We start from the raw sequence: 15,738 nt of genomic DNA on the forward strand, positions 1-15,738 counted from the left end.
TTGAAAATTAAGGAGTTTAGGATGAGTTTATCAAAAAGTACTGTGTGATCATAAAATAATGAAATTACCACAAATTTTATATTAACTTTTCTTCTCTCTCTCTCCAGTTATTAAAGAGAGTATATGGGAGTTTCTTGGTAAATCCAGAACCAGGTATGTAGTGATGCTAGCAGCTCTGAATGATGGCAAAGCACCCTGTCCTGTTTGTGTCTCACCTTTTGTAGTTAGAGAATTTTGTTTCAATTTTCATCCTATAAAATGCATCTGCAGGAGTCCAGTTCTTGATCGGCCCCCTCTGTGTAAGTAGCCAGTAAAGGGTTCTACTTTTTTCAGTATGATACACACAGTAGGTTAAGAATTGGTGGGTGGGTTATTATTCACACCCAAGAATGATTCTTTAGGTCCTTTACCCAGACGAGCCTCCATCATCAGAGTGAGTGCTCCTTGAGCATAATCTCTAAAGCATGAAGGCCTGAGTCTGAACAGCAGCATCTAATTAAGAAACAGTGCACAGTTGTAGTCCCAGTGCTGGGGAGATCACAAGTGTGGTAATAAATCTCCAACCTCAGTAAGGCCGTGCAAAAACTTATAACTCAGCTACAGTATTTATAAGCTGCACACCTAGATTGGGCAGGTTTACCATTGCACTGCTCTGTTTCCTGGCTATTCCTTGCTCCTTAGGCTTCTCTGGGCCATGTTGTTCTGCTCCATTGTCCTTTCACCTCTCCTGTCTCCTTTCTCTCTCCTTCCTTCTCTTCCTCCACTCTTTAAAATCTCCAGCCCCACCTTTCCCTTCTACTGCCCAATCACAAGTTAAAATGGGGGGAATGTTCACATGTAATCACCTGAGTACGGGATCAACTCCTCCTTGGGGCAGCCCTTCTTGAGGAAGCAGACTTTACATTAGAATACAAACAGTGCCAGGGTTACCACGTAGGTAACCCCAGAGCTTGCTTGTAGCCAGTCTAGCCTAATTGACCACCCCTAGTTCTCAGTGAGAGACCCATTTTCAAAATACAGGATAAAGAGATGGAGAGATGTTTCAGCAGTTAAAGAGCACTGGTTGCTATTTCAGAGGACCCAGGTTCAATTCCTAGAACCCATATGGCATCTCACAAGCATTTGTAACTTAAGATTAAAACGAAAACCAGTAATTATAAACTGGTTAGTTTAAAATTCTTTCTTTCTTTAAAAAAAAAAAAAAAGGCTGGGCGTGGTGGCACACACCTTTAATCCCAGCACTCGGGAGGCAGAGGCAGGCGGATTTCTGAGTTCGAAGCCAGCCTGGTCTACAAAGTGAGTTCCAGGGCAGCCAGGGCTACACAGAGAAACCCTGTCTCGAAAAACCAAAAAAAGAAAAGAGAAGAGAAAAAGAAAATGTAAGATGGACAGCTCCTGAGGAATCACCCCAGACTGAGCCCTAGTCTCACACAAATACATGGACAAACACTGGTCCCCACTCACAATCCCTTACACAGTTACTATACATAAGTGTAAATAACTGTAAGAGAAGCATTTACATTCACTAGCTTCTTTGGGCAGCTTTGGAAAGCACAACCAGCCATGAAATCAATGATTGATCATTTTGTTGGGTTTTTGTTTGTTTGTTTGTTTTGTTTTAAGATTTTTTAGTTATTTATTTGTCTTATTTATATATATATATATATATATATATATATATATATATATATATATATATATATATATAAAATGAGTACACTGTAGCTGTCTTCAGACACACCAGAAGAGGGCATCAGATCCCATTACAGATGGTTGTGAGCCACCATGTGGTTGCTAGGAATTGAACTCAAGACCTCTGGAAGAGCAGTCAGTGCTTGTAACCGCTGAGCCACCTCTCCAGCCCTGTTTTTTTATTTGTTTGTTTTTAAATTAAGAAGTATTGTAGCTAGGTGGTGGCACAGGGCTTTATCCCAGCATGAGGGAGGCAGAGGTAGGTGGAGCTTCTAGAGTTCCAGGTCAGCCTGATCTACAGAGCTGGTTCCAGGACAGCCAGGGTTACAATAGAGGTCCTGTCTCAAAAACAACAAAAAGGTGTGACTGTATATATGTATGTCTAGGGGTGTGGCTCTGAAGTCAGGGGCAGCTTACTGTCAGTTCCCTCCTTTGACCTGTACATATATTCTGGGCTGAGCTGAGGCTGTCCTGGGTTTGTAGCAAGCGCTTTACCCTCAGCCGACTCACTGATGCTTGATCAATACCTTGCATCCTCAGTGTGTGCTATCCTATCTGAGTTCCCTAATGAGGTCAGACATTGCTTATACTTTGCTTTTGGGTGGATTCTGAGCAAGCCTTAACTCTTATTGTCTTGTTTTTTAAATTTCTTCAAATGCCCCAAAATTGAATCTTGATTGTCACAGGTTTTGATATTAAAATAACAAAAATGGGCAAAGCATCTACTTAGAGTGAAGATTTAAACAGTCTGTGCTCTCAGAAAGGCAGATAGGAAAAGTGGGCTCAAGGAATAACCTTAATAATAATAAATAGTATAAAGTTGATTATTTGAGAATATGAGACCTATATGGTTCCAGTCCTCTATTCCCATCACTTTACTGTTTTAAATGATCCCCAGCTGTTTAAAGATATTCTTGAGAAAGTATGTATGTCTTGAGAAAGACTTTGGTGTACCATTATTGACTTGATTAGGCTTTTCCTGACATTCATGGGACAGAAGGAGCAGGGTCACTTAATGGTCAGTAAACATGATTCTCAGTCCCTGTTCTGCACCATTTATTGGTCACCCCGTCCATAGATTCTATGGATGTTTTAGGTACAGTTTTGCTATGTAGCCCAAGCTGTCCTGGAACTCAAAAGATAGTGACCTCAGTCTCTTGAGTGCTGGCTGACATTGCAAGCCTGCAACCACATGCCTACTTAAATACCGTACTTGTCCCTAACTTGATGCTCACAGCCATCTCTCCCCTTCTAACTACTACATTTTCCTCTACCACCACCCTAGGACCTCCCCTCCCTGCTTTTGCCACAGATGAGGGCATTGCAGAGGTTGGACAGTTTTCCAAGGTCATACAGTGAGGCCAGAATTTGGATTCACTTCTGTTCAGTTCAAAACAGACTAGCCCATGTTGTGCTATATTTAACAAGACCCTGCTTCTCTGAAGAACTTTTCTTTCTAAATGAAGATAAGCTTATCTGTCCTGACTTCTTTGAAGAAAGGCATGGGGGTCAAATGAAGTAGAATTCTGAAAACACTGGAAATTTACATTTTCAGATAAATGCTCTGGGGGAAGTACATATGTGAGAAACAGATTTTCTACCCTGCCCCCTCTCTCAGAGTGTTGGGGGGGGGGTCATATTTTATTCTCAGAAAGCTTCCACCTGCTGGCCATGCATATTAAACCGTTGGAGGAAATACAGACTTGTACAGCTTGGCTTCATATAGTCCTCCTTCACGACTGTCTCTAGGACCCTAAAGTTGTAATTGGAGTTCAGATTGTTACTTCTTCCCATTACATATTTGTAATTGCTCATCTTTGATACTGCTTGGGATTGATTAGCTAGCTGTAAATATTTGATATTGTGGTATAAGGTAGGTAGGGATGAGCAGTTGCCTCTCCACTGTGTTTACTTGGGAGAGATGGGTTTGATTTGGTTTTTTTCGTTGGTTGGGTTTCATACATCTGATGGATGTTTTTTTCCTCCCACAAGGATATAATGTTTCTTTGCTATATGACCTGGAAAATCTACCTGCATCCAAGGATTCTATTGTGCATCAGGCTGGCATGTTGAAGAGAAATTGTTTTGCCTCTGTGTTTGAGAAATACTTCCAATTCCAAGAAGAGGGCAAAGAAGGAGAGAACAGAGCAGTTATCCATTATAGGGATGATGAGACCATGTAAGTATGAACGTTTGCTCCTCAAGCCTGGGTGTGGCCATCTCACAAGGTGCTTACTGAGAAAAATAGAGTGTGATGAAACTTTAAACTCTGGTATATGGATCCTACTGAAAATCTTTCTTATAGAATTTCTTAATCTGGGATATAAGTGATAAGAAGGAAAATAGACCACTTCTCAGCATCTAAAGTTGACAGAAGATGAAAAGAAAATCCTATGCTTTCCTTTAAGGCACTAATTTTATGATTTTTCTAAATGTGTTTATTTTTTAGACCTCCTTGTTATTTTATGTGTTTTGGTATTTCATGGTTGTGGGCCACCTTGTAGGATGAGAATTAAACTCTTGCCTTCTGGAAGGGCAGCCAGTGCTCTTAACCACTGAGCAGTCTCCAGGCTCAGGGCACCATTTTTCTGAATTCTCTTATTGAAAAGCACTTCCCTTTGGCTGGGGAGATAGATAGTTCAGCTCTTCAGTAAGATACTTACTGCTTTCCCAGAAAATTCGAGTTCAGTTCTCAACTCACATGCCAGCTCACAACTGTCTAACTCCACTTCCGGGGCATTGGGCACACATGTGCACAGGTTTATAGACAGACAAAACACCCCATAGATATCAAATTAAATAAACACATAAACAAAATTTAAAGATGTTCCAGATAATTCAGACACCACAGGCTAAACATAGATGCTGTTGCTGTAGCTCTATATAAAGAGGTTTTTTTTTAATATGTGACATTCTAAAAATAACTTAAAATGCATAGTATAAACAAGATAAATGAATCTAGCTTTGTTAATTTCTTTTCCTTGGGAATGAGTTTATTGCCCTGCCTTTCCTGACTCCCAAGTACTATCTGTGGCTCACCTGTGTTTTATTGATGAGAGACTTTGGACTTCAGCTTCCACTTGCAGGTGAGGCTAGGCACAGTTCTTCTGATGCTATTCTTACTGCCTGAGTTTTGTGCCCTCAGGTATGTGGAATCTAAGAAAGACAGAGTCACAGTAGTCTTCAGCACGGTTTTTAAAGATGACGACGATGTGGTCATCGGGAAGGTGTTCATGCAGGTACGGAGCAAAAATCTGGAGGGGAAATTGTGCTATAGGAAGTTCAATCTTCACATACTGTGTACACAGCCACCATATAGTGTGGACTTGAAGCTCATCGGTAGAGCATTGCCTGATATGTATAAGGCCCCAGGTTTGCCTCCATTGCCTGGGCAATTGGTAACAGAAACAGAACAACGTACATATCATATACTCCATAGACTAGAAAAGATCAGTTCTGTTAGTGTTGAAACTTGAAAATGTAATGAACAACCCTGTCTTAGTTTGTTTCTTTGTTGCTATGATAAAACACTGTGGCCAAAAACAACTTGGAAGAAAGGAGTTTATTTCACCTTAGACTTCCAGGTCACAGTCCATCTCTGAAGGAAGTCCTGATAGCTCAAAACCTAGAAGCAGGAACTGAAGCAGACACCCTGAGAAGTGTTGCTTTCTGGCTTCTTCCCCATAGCTCGCTCAGCCTGATTCTTTATATAATCCAGAACCAGCAGCTCAGGGGTGCCACTCTACAGGAAGAGCTGAGTCCGTACAAATCAGTCATTAATCAGAAACACACCCCACTAGCATGCCTACAGCACAGTCTTAACAAAGACAGTTTCTCCACAAGGTTCCCCTTCCCTGATATGTCTAGGTTTGTGTCAAGTTGACAAAAGCCACCAGCATAGCCCCCCACCCAAACCCGAATGCCTGTTTCTTGTTGATGGTTCTGACAGGACAAGGCAAGAGGGTGAATTAGTTTTGACTGAATAGTAACTATCCTTCCTTCTATGATGGAGGCCTTGGTCTGAAGTGTGCTCTCATTTCCTTATGTCTTGTGTTTGCTCAGTTTTGTAGCAAGGCCTACTGATTTAGGTCCTGTGCCTTTCAGAGTGGTTAGTAATGAATTCCAGGGTAGGAGATAACATACAGTGGGTGGAGCTGTAGCCTGATTGACAGGAGAGCCATGCCACGGCTAAGGGAGTGGCCGGAGCCTGCCTCCTGCTGGGAAGTCTTGGGATTTAGAAGAGCATCTTGTCTTTGGGGTTTTGGTGCAGTGGGACTCAGCATATTCTATCTAGACCCTTCTTGAGTGTCGTTTTGTCTGCTGGCCAGTCACTGTCTTCAGACATTGAGAGCTTACTGGTCAGGGGGTATTCAGGCACTGCCTTCTGAGGTAGGTCAACATTCCAAGTTTAATACATTGGTTAGTTTTTTTAAAGCTTTAATACATTTACCTATCCTTGGCAGAATGGTGAATGCTGTTTTATTTTTTTAATTCTGAAGCAGCCAGGCTCGTGGTCCAGCCTCTAATCCAACCACTTGGATTGGAGGCCTGAGGCAGGAGGATTACTGCACAATGGCCTAGGCTATAGATAGTAAGGCCTTACCTCAATTTTTTTTTTCCTTAGGAAGAAAATTCTGAAGCAGAATCTCCTCCCCCTCCCACCCACATTGACTTGAAAGACAGTTGTGCTTCTCACAGTTCTGCTTTGTTTGAGCTGCCTCCTACCTAGCAAGGGCCATTTTCAAATCGCTGTCCTCAGGAACGGCCTTGTACTGGGACTAACTAATCAGATACTGGTTTTGGAGTCCCTGCGCAGAGAAACTTGAAGGTTGACACTTGGGCATTTAATAGTTCTCGGCTTTCTGAAGAAAACGAAAATCTCAATATCTGACTCGTAGCAGCCCTTAAATAGACATTTCATAATATTTTTTCTGCAGAATTAATGGGAACTAAATACATTAGTTAAGAAATTGGGCTAAATGTAGACTAGCAACTAATTTTAAAAACTATGAAGTATGAATTTAGATTTGGCTAGTTTGGAGGGTGTGTGTAATTTTTTTGTAAGTCTTTTTCCACTTTGTGCCTGGAAAATTCCAAGCTATTTTTATACCTCAAACAAATGTTACCCCCTAGAGTTTACTGCAGGATTTTGTAAATGTTCTTTTTGTGTGTGTGGAGGAGAATATGAATTTAGGCTCTTCAACATCCATGCGGCAAGACAGTTACCTAAAACGGAAAGCAAACCTACTGTAGTAGTTTTGGTTTTGGGTCTTTGTTTGTGCTGCCAATATTTCTAGCCAGTGATGTTGCTACCCATCTCCTCGGCCATCTTCTCCATACCAGAGGCTAGGGTGATTCGCTTTGGTGACCACAAAGACCAAGTTAATCACGTAGGATTTTTCCTGAGTCCAGGAAAAGTTAGTTTTGTTCTGCACAGAGACAGGGTTTCTCTGTGTAGCCTTGGCTGTCCTGGAACTCACTCTGTAGACCAGGCTGGCCTCAAACTCAGATATACACCTGCCTCTGCCTCCCAAGTGCTAGGATTAAAGGTGTGCACCACCATTGCCTGGCTGTTTTCTTAAAACAGGCAGCCTCTCACTAAGTAGCCCAGGCTAGCCTGGAGCTCAATGTTTACCTAGCTGTCTTCACATTTAGAGCAGTCCATTCCCCCCACCACCCATGTGCTGGAATTAGAGGATCTGTCACCACATCTGGCAATTGCTTGTGTCAAGACATACACACTTTGTTGCTTTGGGACCAGTAAGAAAAGCATGAAATGTGCTTTTCATTTTTACACAGGGGCCATGTTGACCTTGTAATGTATGTTCCAGTTTTAGTGCATGTGCTACTCAAGTGAGCACTTCTGTTTTCTTAGACTGCCTCACTGTAGCCTAGGCTGGCCAGTAGCTTGTGGTCCTCCCTCCTTAGTCTCTTGAGTTCTAGAGTGTGCCACTGTGTCCAGCTTGAACTACACCCCGATTTAAGGTGCTCCTTTCTCGTAAATAGTGTGTCTCCAAAATAAATGATACTTTCTTACAAGAGATAGCACCATGGGCTTACTTAGCAGGTGAAGTCTTTTGCTACCAAACACCTGCATTCTACCCCAAGGTACCACGAGGTGGAATGAAAGAACCACCTTCCTAAACAGCACAGATGCTCTCACATACAGCAAATGAAGTGTAAGGAAAAAAAAAAAAATTTTTTTTTTGAGACAGGGTTTCTCTGTGTAGCCCTGGCTGTCCTAGAACTCACTTTGTAGACCAGTCTGGCCTCGAACTCAGAAATCCCCCTGCCTCTGCCTCCCAAGTGCTGGGATTAAAGGCGTGCGCCACCACCGCCCGGCTTAAGAAATGTTTTTTAAAAAGAAATACTGTCCTGGTATTGAGCAGACATCTATCCTGTCAGAAGAAAAAGAAACAATCTGTTAACAGATAATGAAGGGGGTCTCTTTGGAGGGCTGATTGCTGTTGCTGTTTCAAGACAAAGCAGGGAAGAACAGAAGACGCCAAGGTGTCTAAAGGCCATTTCCTGCTGCAGAGAGTGTTGAGTAAATCTTTGGTGGGTGTAGAGAAGGTGAAGAGAGAGACTGGGTCTCAGATAACCAAGAATGAACTTGATTTTTTTGTGTTTGTTTGCTTTTTATTGATTCTGTTTTGTTCTTTGTGGGGAAGAGCTAGCCTCAAACTCAGAGAATCTGCCTGCCTCTCCCTCCTGAGTGCTGGGATTAAAGCCGTGCACCATCATGATCTTGAATTCTTAATCTTTTCCCAAGTGTTGGCTTTACAAATATCTTTCCTTTAGGGAAAAAGGTATGTTGGGAAGGGAGCTAATCTAACACTGTGTTCTTTCTCTTCTCTGTAACCCAACAACAATCAGGCAGTGCTATCTCAGAGGCAGTGTTTTTTAAAAAAAAAAAAAAAGCAGAATACCATGTGATCTGTATTTTGCTTGAGACTTGATAATCAGTATGTCTTAGGGTTCCTATTGCTGTGATGATACACCATGACCACAGTAACTTTTATAAAGAAAAACATTTTATTGGGGCTGTTCAGAGGTTTAGTCCATTATTGGCACGGTAGGAAGCAAGTGTTGTGCAAACATGGGGAGGAGCTAAAAGTTCTGCATCTGATTGACAGGCAGCAGGAAGACAGAGTGGGCCACTAACTAGGCCAGGCCTCAACAGCTACCCTTAATGACGCACTTCCCCCAGTTAAGCCACACCTACTCAAACAAAGCCACACTCTCCAGTGGTGCCACTTCCTATGAGTCGGATCACCATACTGTGTTCTTCCTACTTGCAATACAAATGGGAGCTTAGACCCTGCCCCTTCCTGCCCATTGCAATGGTTCTGTATTGGAGGGGGTTGGCGTGGGGGTTCTTTTACTAGGCAGGATTGTGCTAGACAGACTCTTTGAAGGACAGGGGAAAAATAGGAATAAAGCAGGAGCTTTGGCCTAAAGAACCTAGCCTGGCAGGGAAGCCAGATGCCGTAATAACTAGTGATGTATAGAGATGCTTGTGGAGAAGAGAATAGTAGCTCTCAGAGTATCCAGGTGTCCCTGGCTGTTGGAGGCTGACTATAGAAGAAATGGTATGTAAGCAGCAGCAGCCACACTTCTTGTCATATGGCTGTGTGACCATGTTTTCAGTGTCCTAACCCTGAGACTGTCCTTAGCTTCATGCAGCTGCCCTGTTTCAGGACCAACTCAGTCTACATGTTGGGTTTGTCTTCTTTAAAGGGCAGGCTAGTGAATCCAAAGCTTTGCATGTATTGCTGTCCTGCTGGGAACTCTGGGAGAGAATGTTATAGTCACACGCCTTTTTTTATAGAATGCATAGGGTCTGGGGATTAAAGGATCAAAGGGGTGGCCTGGGTTTTGTTGTTGTTTTGTTTCGTTTTTTTCTAGTCCTTTTTCTTACAGTTTGATAAGCACTGTACTTTTGTTAAGGACATGACTCTTTTCTTATTTTGGGTTGTTTGGTTTGGTTTTTTGAGACACTCTGTAGGCTGGGGCCAATCTTGAACTGTCAGGTATGTCCCCTCCCAGGTTTTGAATGATGCATCTGTGCATTCCTGGCTCACTAGAATTTTCTTACTGTATGTTTGTGTGTTTAATTGGGGGAGGGGTGTCTTTCTATGTAATCCATGCTAGCCTGACTTGATTTCCCTGCCCTACCCTTTAAGACAACTGAGTTCTTTCATTCTGTCATGGTTGGCCCCTAAAGGGAGAGGTTAAATTTGCTTTAGAGTTTTAATTGTTAAATTCTAAATAATACCAGGTAAAGATCTTGTAGTTAAACAGTACTTGATCAAAGCCCAGCACCCAGTAAAAGCACGACATTCATGAAACTGAAGTAAAAGATCAGGTGTAGGTATACTGAGGATGTAGACACCAGATAGTCAGGAATTCAAAGTTTTCATCATATACATTCAGAGTACCCATAGACATAAAACACATATATTTTTTTAAAGTCCTCATTGAAGAGTTGGCTCAGCAGTTTATAGTAGTGACTGCTCTTCCAGAGGTCCTGAATTCAATTCCCAGCAACCACATGGTGGCTCGCAACCATCTGTAATGGGATCTGATGTCCTCTTCCTGTGTGACTGAAGACAGCTACAGTGTACTCATAAATAAAGAAATTCTTTTTTTAAAAAAGTCCTCATTGGGCAGAAGAGGTGGTTGGCTATCTCTTAGTGAGTTGGTTTTTTTTTTTTTTTTTTTTTTTTTGGTTTTTCAAGACAGGGTTTCTCTGTATAGCCCTGGCTGTCCTGGAACTCACTTTGTAGACCAGGCTGGCCTTGAAGAACTCAGAAATCCGCCTGCCTCTGCCCCCCGAGTGCTGGGATTAAAGGTGTGCGCCACCACGCCCGGCTCTCTTAGTGAGTTTTAAAATCAGCCCTGCCACATGAAGCCCTGCCTGGGGGTGAAGGGGTAAAAGAACATGTATAGAATTAAAAACTCCAGATAAAGCCTGGGTCCTAGATACCACGATGTTTTAAAGATTTCCTATTTTAGGGGCTGGTGAGATGGCTCAGTAGGTAAGAGCACTGACTGCTCTTCCAAAGGTCTGAAGTTCAAATCCCAGCAACCACATGGTGGCTCATAACCACCCGTAATGAGATCTGAGGCCCTCTTCTGGTGCTACAGCTACAGTGTACTTACATATAATAAAATAATAAAAAAAAAAAAAGTAAAATCTTTAAAAAAAAAAAAAAAGATTTCCTATTTTAAAAAACTAAGAACAATCCTTTTCACACTGCACGAGAGAGCAGTGAGCTGCAGTACCCATCTGCACTGGAACCAAACCTGCACTTCGGCTCTTTCTTTTCTGGTGTAGTCTTCCGCTCTGCCCTAGTGGGCATGTTGCTTGCTGTGTAGCCCAACCTGGCCTTGAAATCATGATCCTCTTGTCATGTTAGTCCAAGCTAAGAAAGGAGAAAGGGCAGCATTGCTGTGCTTTGTACCACAGTCTGACGGTCCTGCTTGTCGGTGCTCTCGTCTTCCTTTTGAATCTGGTGTGCACTGAAAGCGGCTAACACTCCTTGTACCTGAGGTCTAACGGTTCATTTTTAGTTATCTGCTGGTCAGGAGGACTATGAAGGTCTGAGCACATAGCATGAGTAAATGCTACTCATCTCATACAAATTTCCTTTGCTGTATCTCCACAGGAGTTCAAAGAAGGACGAAGAGCCAGCCACACAGCCCCCCAGGTCCTTTTCAGCCACAGGGAACCTCCTCTAGAGCTGAAAGACACAGATGCTGCTGTGGGTGACAACATTGGCTACATCACCTTTGGTGAGGCTGGAGAGGTAGTTGAGTGGTAGGGTGCTTGCCTACGCGCCTGGCCCTGGGTTCATTCTCGGCACTGCAGAGAACAACCCCAAAACCTTCATGGCAGGGTGCCCACATCTAGGCGGCCTTAAGGAACATTTTTAGTGGGCAAAAGCAGGCACGGCATGTTTGTGTTTCCTCTTCTGGCTGTGACGCAGTCACAGGGACTGATTACAGAGATAGGCACTGTTTTGCTGCCGACATCATTTCCTGTTTGTTTCTCTTAAATGGTAAGGGAAAAGGTAACCTGGTATGTCAGGAGTTAGGGGCGGCCGTGTCAGCATCGCTCGGCAGCTCAGGAGAGTTCTCTGTCGGTTAGTAGTGCTTCAATTTTTGCTTCTAATGCCCAGGCTCAGCTGCAGTTTGCTGAGTCTTCTTTTCCACCGAAGACACCAAACTTCACGTGTGTCGGCTTAGTGAGCTGGCTGACTCCTCATTTCCACACTGCAGGATTGTCTCCTTTAGTTCGCCTTTAGCTAAGGATGGAGCTGTTTGTTGCTGCTGACTACAGTTTTTTGTTTTGTTTTTTTGAGACAAGGAGTCTCCCTCTAGCTCTGGCTATCCTAGAATTTGTTATGTAGACCAGGCTGGTCTCACACTCTGAGATCCACTTTTCGCTTTATTTTCTTCAAATCAAGGTAAACTAAGAACCAGAGTTCTACCTTTCTTCTCAGCCATTCAATTCAGCCTGGTTGATGGAACTCAGGGCTCTTGGTGTTAGTGGCAAGTACAATACAAACAGGAGCCCCGAGGCAGGTCTGCCCAGTGTAAAAGTCAGGACAGGACAGGCCTTTGGGTGAAGAACAACTTATCCTGCCAGGCCTGCCTTAGAGTTTGGTAGTCATGGGCAGGAGATGAGTTCTCTTCAGAACCTAGTTTTTCTGACAGTAACAGTCTATGCTTTAGCACCTAGGACCCAGGACAAGCTAGAGTTCAGAATGGTATCCAGACTTGAAATGGGTGCCCATAGTCATGCTGGTTTTCTGTGTCATGAGCCTCACCTCTTGCACTCATTGGCACTCTGCAATTGTGTTGTCTGATGGTAACGCACACACCACTACAATGCCTTGTTTTCTGTCCCTGCCTTAGTGCTGTTCCCTCGCCACACCAATGCCACTGCTCGAGACAACACCATCAACCTGATCCACACGTTCCGGGACTATCTGCACTACCACATTAAGTGCTCTAAGGTGAGAGAGAGGCACCAGCTTCCCTACGAAGCCGTTGATTTAACTCCCAGTAGACACTGCCCCGTGGCTGCAGAGATAGCGCAACAGGAAGAGTTCTTAGTTCTTTCAGAGGACCTGGGTTCAGTTTCCAGTAACCTGATGCTGTCTTCCAACCTCTGGAGAATAAGTACATGGTATACATAAATTCATGCAGGCACACATACACAGTTTAAAAAAAAAAAAAAAAAAACCTTTAAAAAGTTACAGAAACCATCTCTTGGACCAAAAGTGTAGCTCAGTGGTAGAACACTTGGCTAGCATGCTCAAAAGCACCAGTTAGGCTCCCACTACCCCAGTAAGAAAAATGTCTCTCCCCTTCGCCTCATCCTTCTTATAGCAGAGGGATGAGTCTGCATCTCTGGTATTGCTGCTTAACCATCCCGTTCCCCTTATGTGCTGCTCCCCAACCTCCCCCATGACTTACTTCAGTGAAAGGAACGCTATCTTTCTAGAACGTGAGCCGCCTTCAGTTCTTCCTGTGTTTGCTCTTAGGCCTATATTCATACACGAATGCGAGCAAAAACATCCGACTTCCTTAAGGTGCTCAACCGTGCACGCCCAGATGCCGAGAAAAAAGAAATGAAAACAATCACGTAAGTAGGAGCAACCACCTTCCCGTCCCTGATGGCTGCCTGCAGCCCAGGGAACTGAAGAGTACCATGTGCGAGGCCAGCAGGCCATGCTTACAGCTACCCAAGTGCAAATGAAATTGAAAGGGCCGCACCTGGACACATCTGGAATATCTGAAGAAGCCTGGGCCAGTGCCTACTTACTTCTTCTAGTCTGCTCAGCAGGAAAGGTGTACAGGGCAAAGGCTGCCTTGGTCAGGGAGGAAGATGACAAGCAGAGTAGTAAGCTTGTGTGGCTTACTGTATACTCAAGGCCAACATGGTGTGGGACCTAGAGTTGACTCTGGTGTAAGTAGCATTTAGAACACCTTTAGCCTCCTCCACCCCCACCCCACCACCGTGTGTGAGACCACTGTGCCTAATTAGACTCCACTGCCATTTGAGAGCTCAACTGAGTACTGTGTAGTACGTGAGGGTTTCCAATCCCAGGAGCATCAGGCATCTGTGCTTGGTGAGAAGTCTCCTGCCTTTCTGCGCTGCCTCCTACAGCCTGAAGGTTGCTGTTCTATCTGATCTCTGTTCAGAGAGTGCATCAGTGCCCTGTCAGGGTATAACACCTGCATAGCGTATCTAAGGGTGAACAAGGTAGATGAGAAAGGGCATGCATGCCCAAGGAGGCACTTGTTCCTTCTGCCCTTTCAGGACTTCCTTGTCTTACAAAAGTACTTTCCTCCAGCCATCACTGTGTGACCTGAGAGGGAAAGAAAACTTGTCTTGGTGATGTGTCAGAACTACACAGAACCAGCTACTGTAGGCTAAAGCAGGAAGATAAGTTGAGCCAGGAGTTTGAGGTTGGCCTGAGTAACATTAGCAAGATCTTATCTGAAAACCAAACAGAGAAGTGGGCTGAGAGAAGGCCTACCTGCTACCGGGCTGCTGTGTGAGCCTGAGGGCTTGGGTTTATACTGTTATACATGTACACACTAGGCATGGCGGCACTTGCCTGGAACCCTGGGACAGAAGGGACAGACGGATGGGTTGTAGGAACTCTCTCTCCAGTCAATTTAAGTCAGTGAGTTCCAAGGTCAGTGAGAAACCCTGTTTAAAAAAATAAGACAGAGAGCCAAGCATGGCGGTACATGCCTTTAACCCCAGTACTCACTTGGAAGGCAGAGGCATGGCTTCAGTGATTTCTTGGTTGTTTTGGTTTTGTTTGGGGTTATGTGGTTGGTTGGGTTGGGTTTTTAGGGGTTTTGTTTTTTGTTTATTGGTGTTTGTTTGTTTGTTTTGGGTTTTTTGTTTGTTTGGGTTTTGTTTTTTGGTTTGTTTTTTTTTTTTTTTTTTTTTTTTTTTTTTTTGGTTTTTCGAGACAGGGTTTCTCTGTGTAGCCCTGGCTGTCCTGGAACTCACTTTGTAGACCAGGCTGTCCTTGAACTCAGAAATCCGCCTGCCTCTGCTTCCCGAGTGCTGGAATTAAAAGCGTGCGCCACCATGCCCAGCACCCCAAGCAACTCTTAAAAAGGCAGCTATTTAATTGGGGCTGGCTTACAGTTTCAGAGGTTTAGTCCATTATCATCATGGCAGGAAGCATGGCAGCATCCAGGCAGACATGGTGCTGGAGAAGGAGAGTTCTGCACCTTGACCTGACTGTAACCAGGAGAAAGAAACTTGATTCTTGTGTACTGGGAGGAGCTTCAACACCCACCCCCACAGAGATCCACTTCCTCCGACAAGGCCACACCTCCTAATAGTCCCATTTCTCATAAGCCAAGCATAGTCAAGCCACTATGTAGCTCGGCTGTTCTTGATCCCTTTGTAGATCTGGCTGACCTGGACCTCTGAGATCCTCCTGCCTCTGCCTCCCAAGCACTGGGCTTAAAGGTGTGCATCGCCACCACTCAGCAAGTCTCAGTGGTTTCAAGACTAGCAAGTTCCAAGCCATCCAGGCCATCCAGAGCTGTCAAATAGGACCCCGACTCAGTGGGGGGCCACAGTTGACTACTGAAGGAAAGTACCCATTGCTGACTTCTGGCCTTTACACACACACACACACACACACACACACACAGAGCAAGCAAAGAAAAACAAAATCAGACAGAAAGGTCAAAAGGTGGGGATGTTAAGATAGCCCTGGGACTGCTTGCATCACCTTCCTTCACCCTGATGGCTGCCCTCATCACTCTGTCTTGTGGCCAGCAGGTGTTCCTGGTAGTTGCTGCCAAATGGGACACAAAAGAGGCAGGAATTGATTCCTGTCCTGGTGGAGGAGCCTGAGGAAGGATGAACCCTTTACAGGAATAAATTTAGTTGTTCGAAAACCTCTATTATGCTACGTATAGACAGTGAAAATTAAAGTGGGCCTGTTAGGAGTGTGGCCCCGAGCTAGAAGTTGCCTGTGGAGTCAACACAACACA

The 15,738-nt window shown here is 44.1% G+C and overlaps 1 protein-coding gene across 2 annotated transcripts in view; it reads left to right on the forward strand.

The window, feature by feature from the left end:
* Arpc2 (actin related protein 2/3 complex subunit 2) overlaps window positions 1-15,738 on the forward strand; it is a 32,260-nt gene that overhangs the window by 15,208 nt on the left and 1,314 nt on the right. For both annotated transcript variants that reach the window (XM_021157274.3, XM_085838342.1), the window contains exons 5-10: window positions 108-153; window positions 3,685-3,871; window positions 4,838-4,931; window positions 11,364-11,490; window positions 12,616-12,716; window positions 13,248-13,348. In XM_021157274.3, the coding sequence (XP_021012933.1) occupies window positions 108-153; window positions 3,685-3,871; window positions 4,838-4,931; window positions 11,364-11,490; window positions 12,616-12,716; window positions 13,248-13,348 (656 nt within the window). The remainder of the gene's footprint in view (window positions 1-107; window positions 154-3,684; window positions 3,872-4,837; window positions 4,932-11,363; window positions 11,491-12,615; window positions 12,717-13,247; window positions 13,349-15,738) is intronic.

The sequence above is a fragment of the Mus caroli genome, unplaced genomic scaffold (genome assembly GCF_978045245.1).
Source record: "Mus caroli unplaced genomic scaffold, Mus_caroli_1 scaffold_1, whole genome shotgun sequence".
Taxonomy (NCBI): Eukaryota; Metazoa; Chordata; class Mammalia; order Rodentia; family Muridae; genus Mus; species Mus caroli.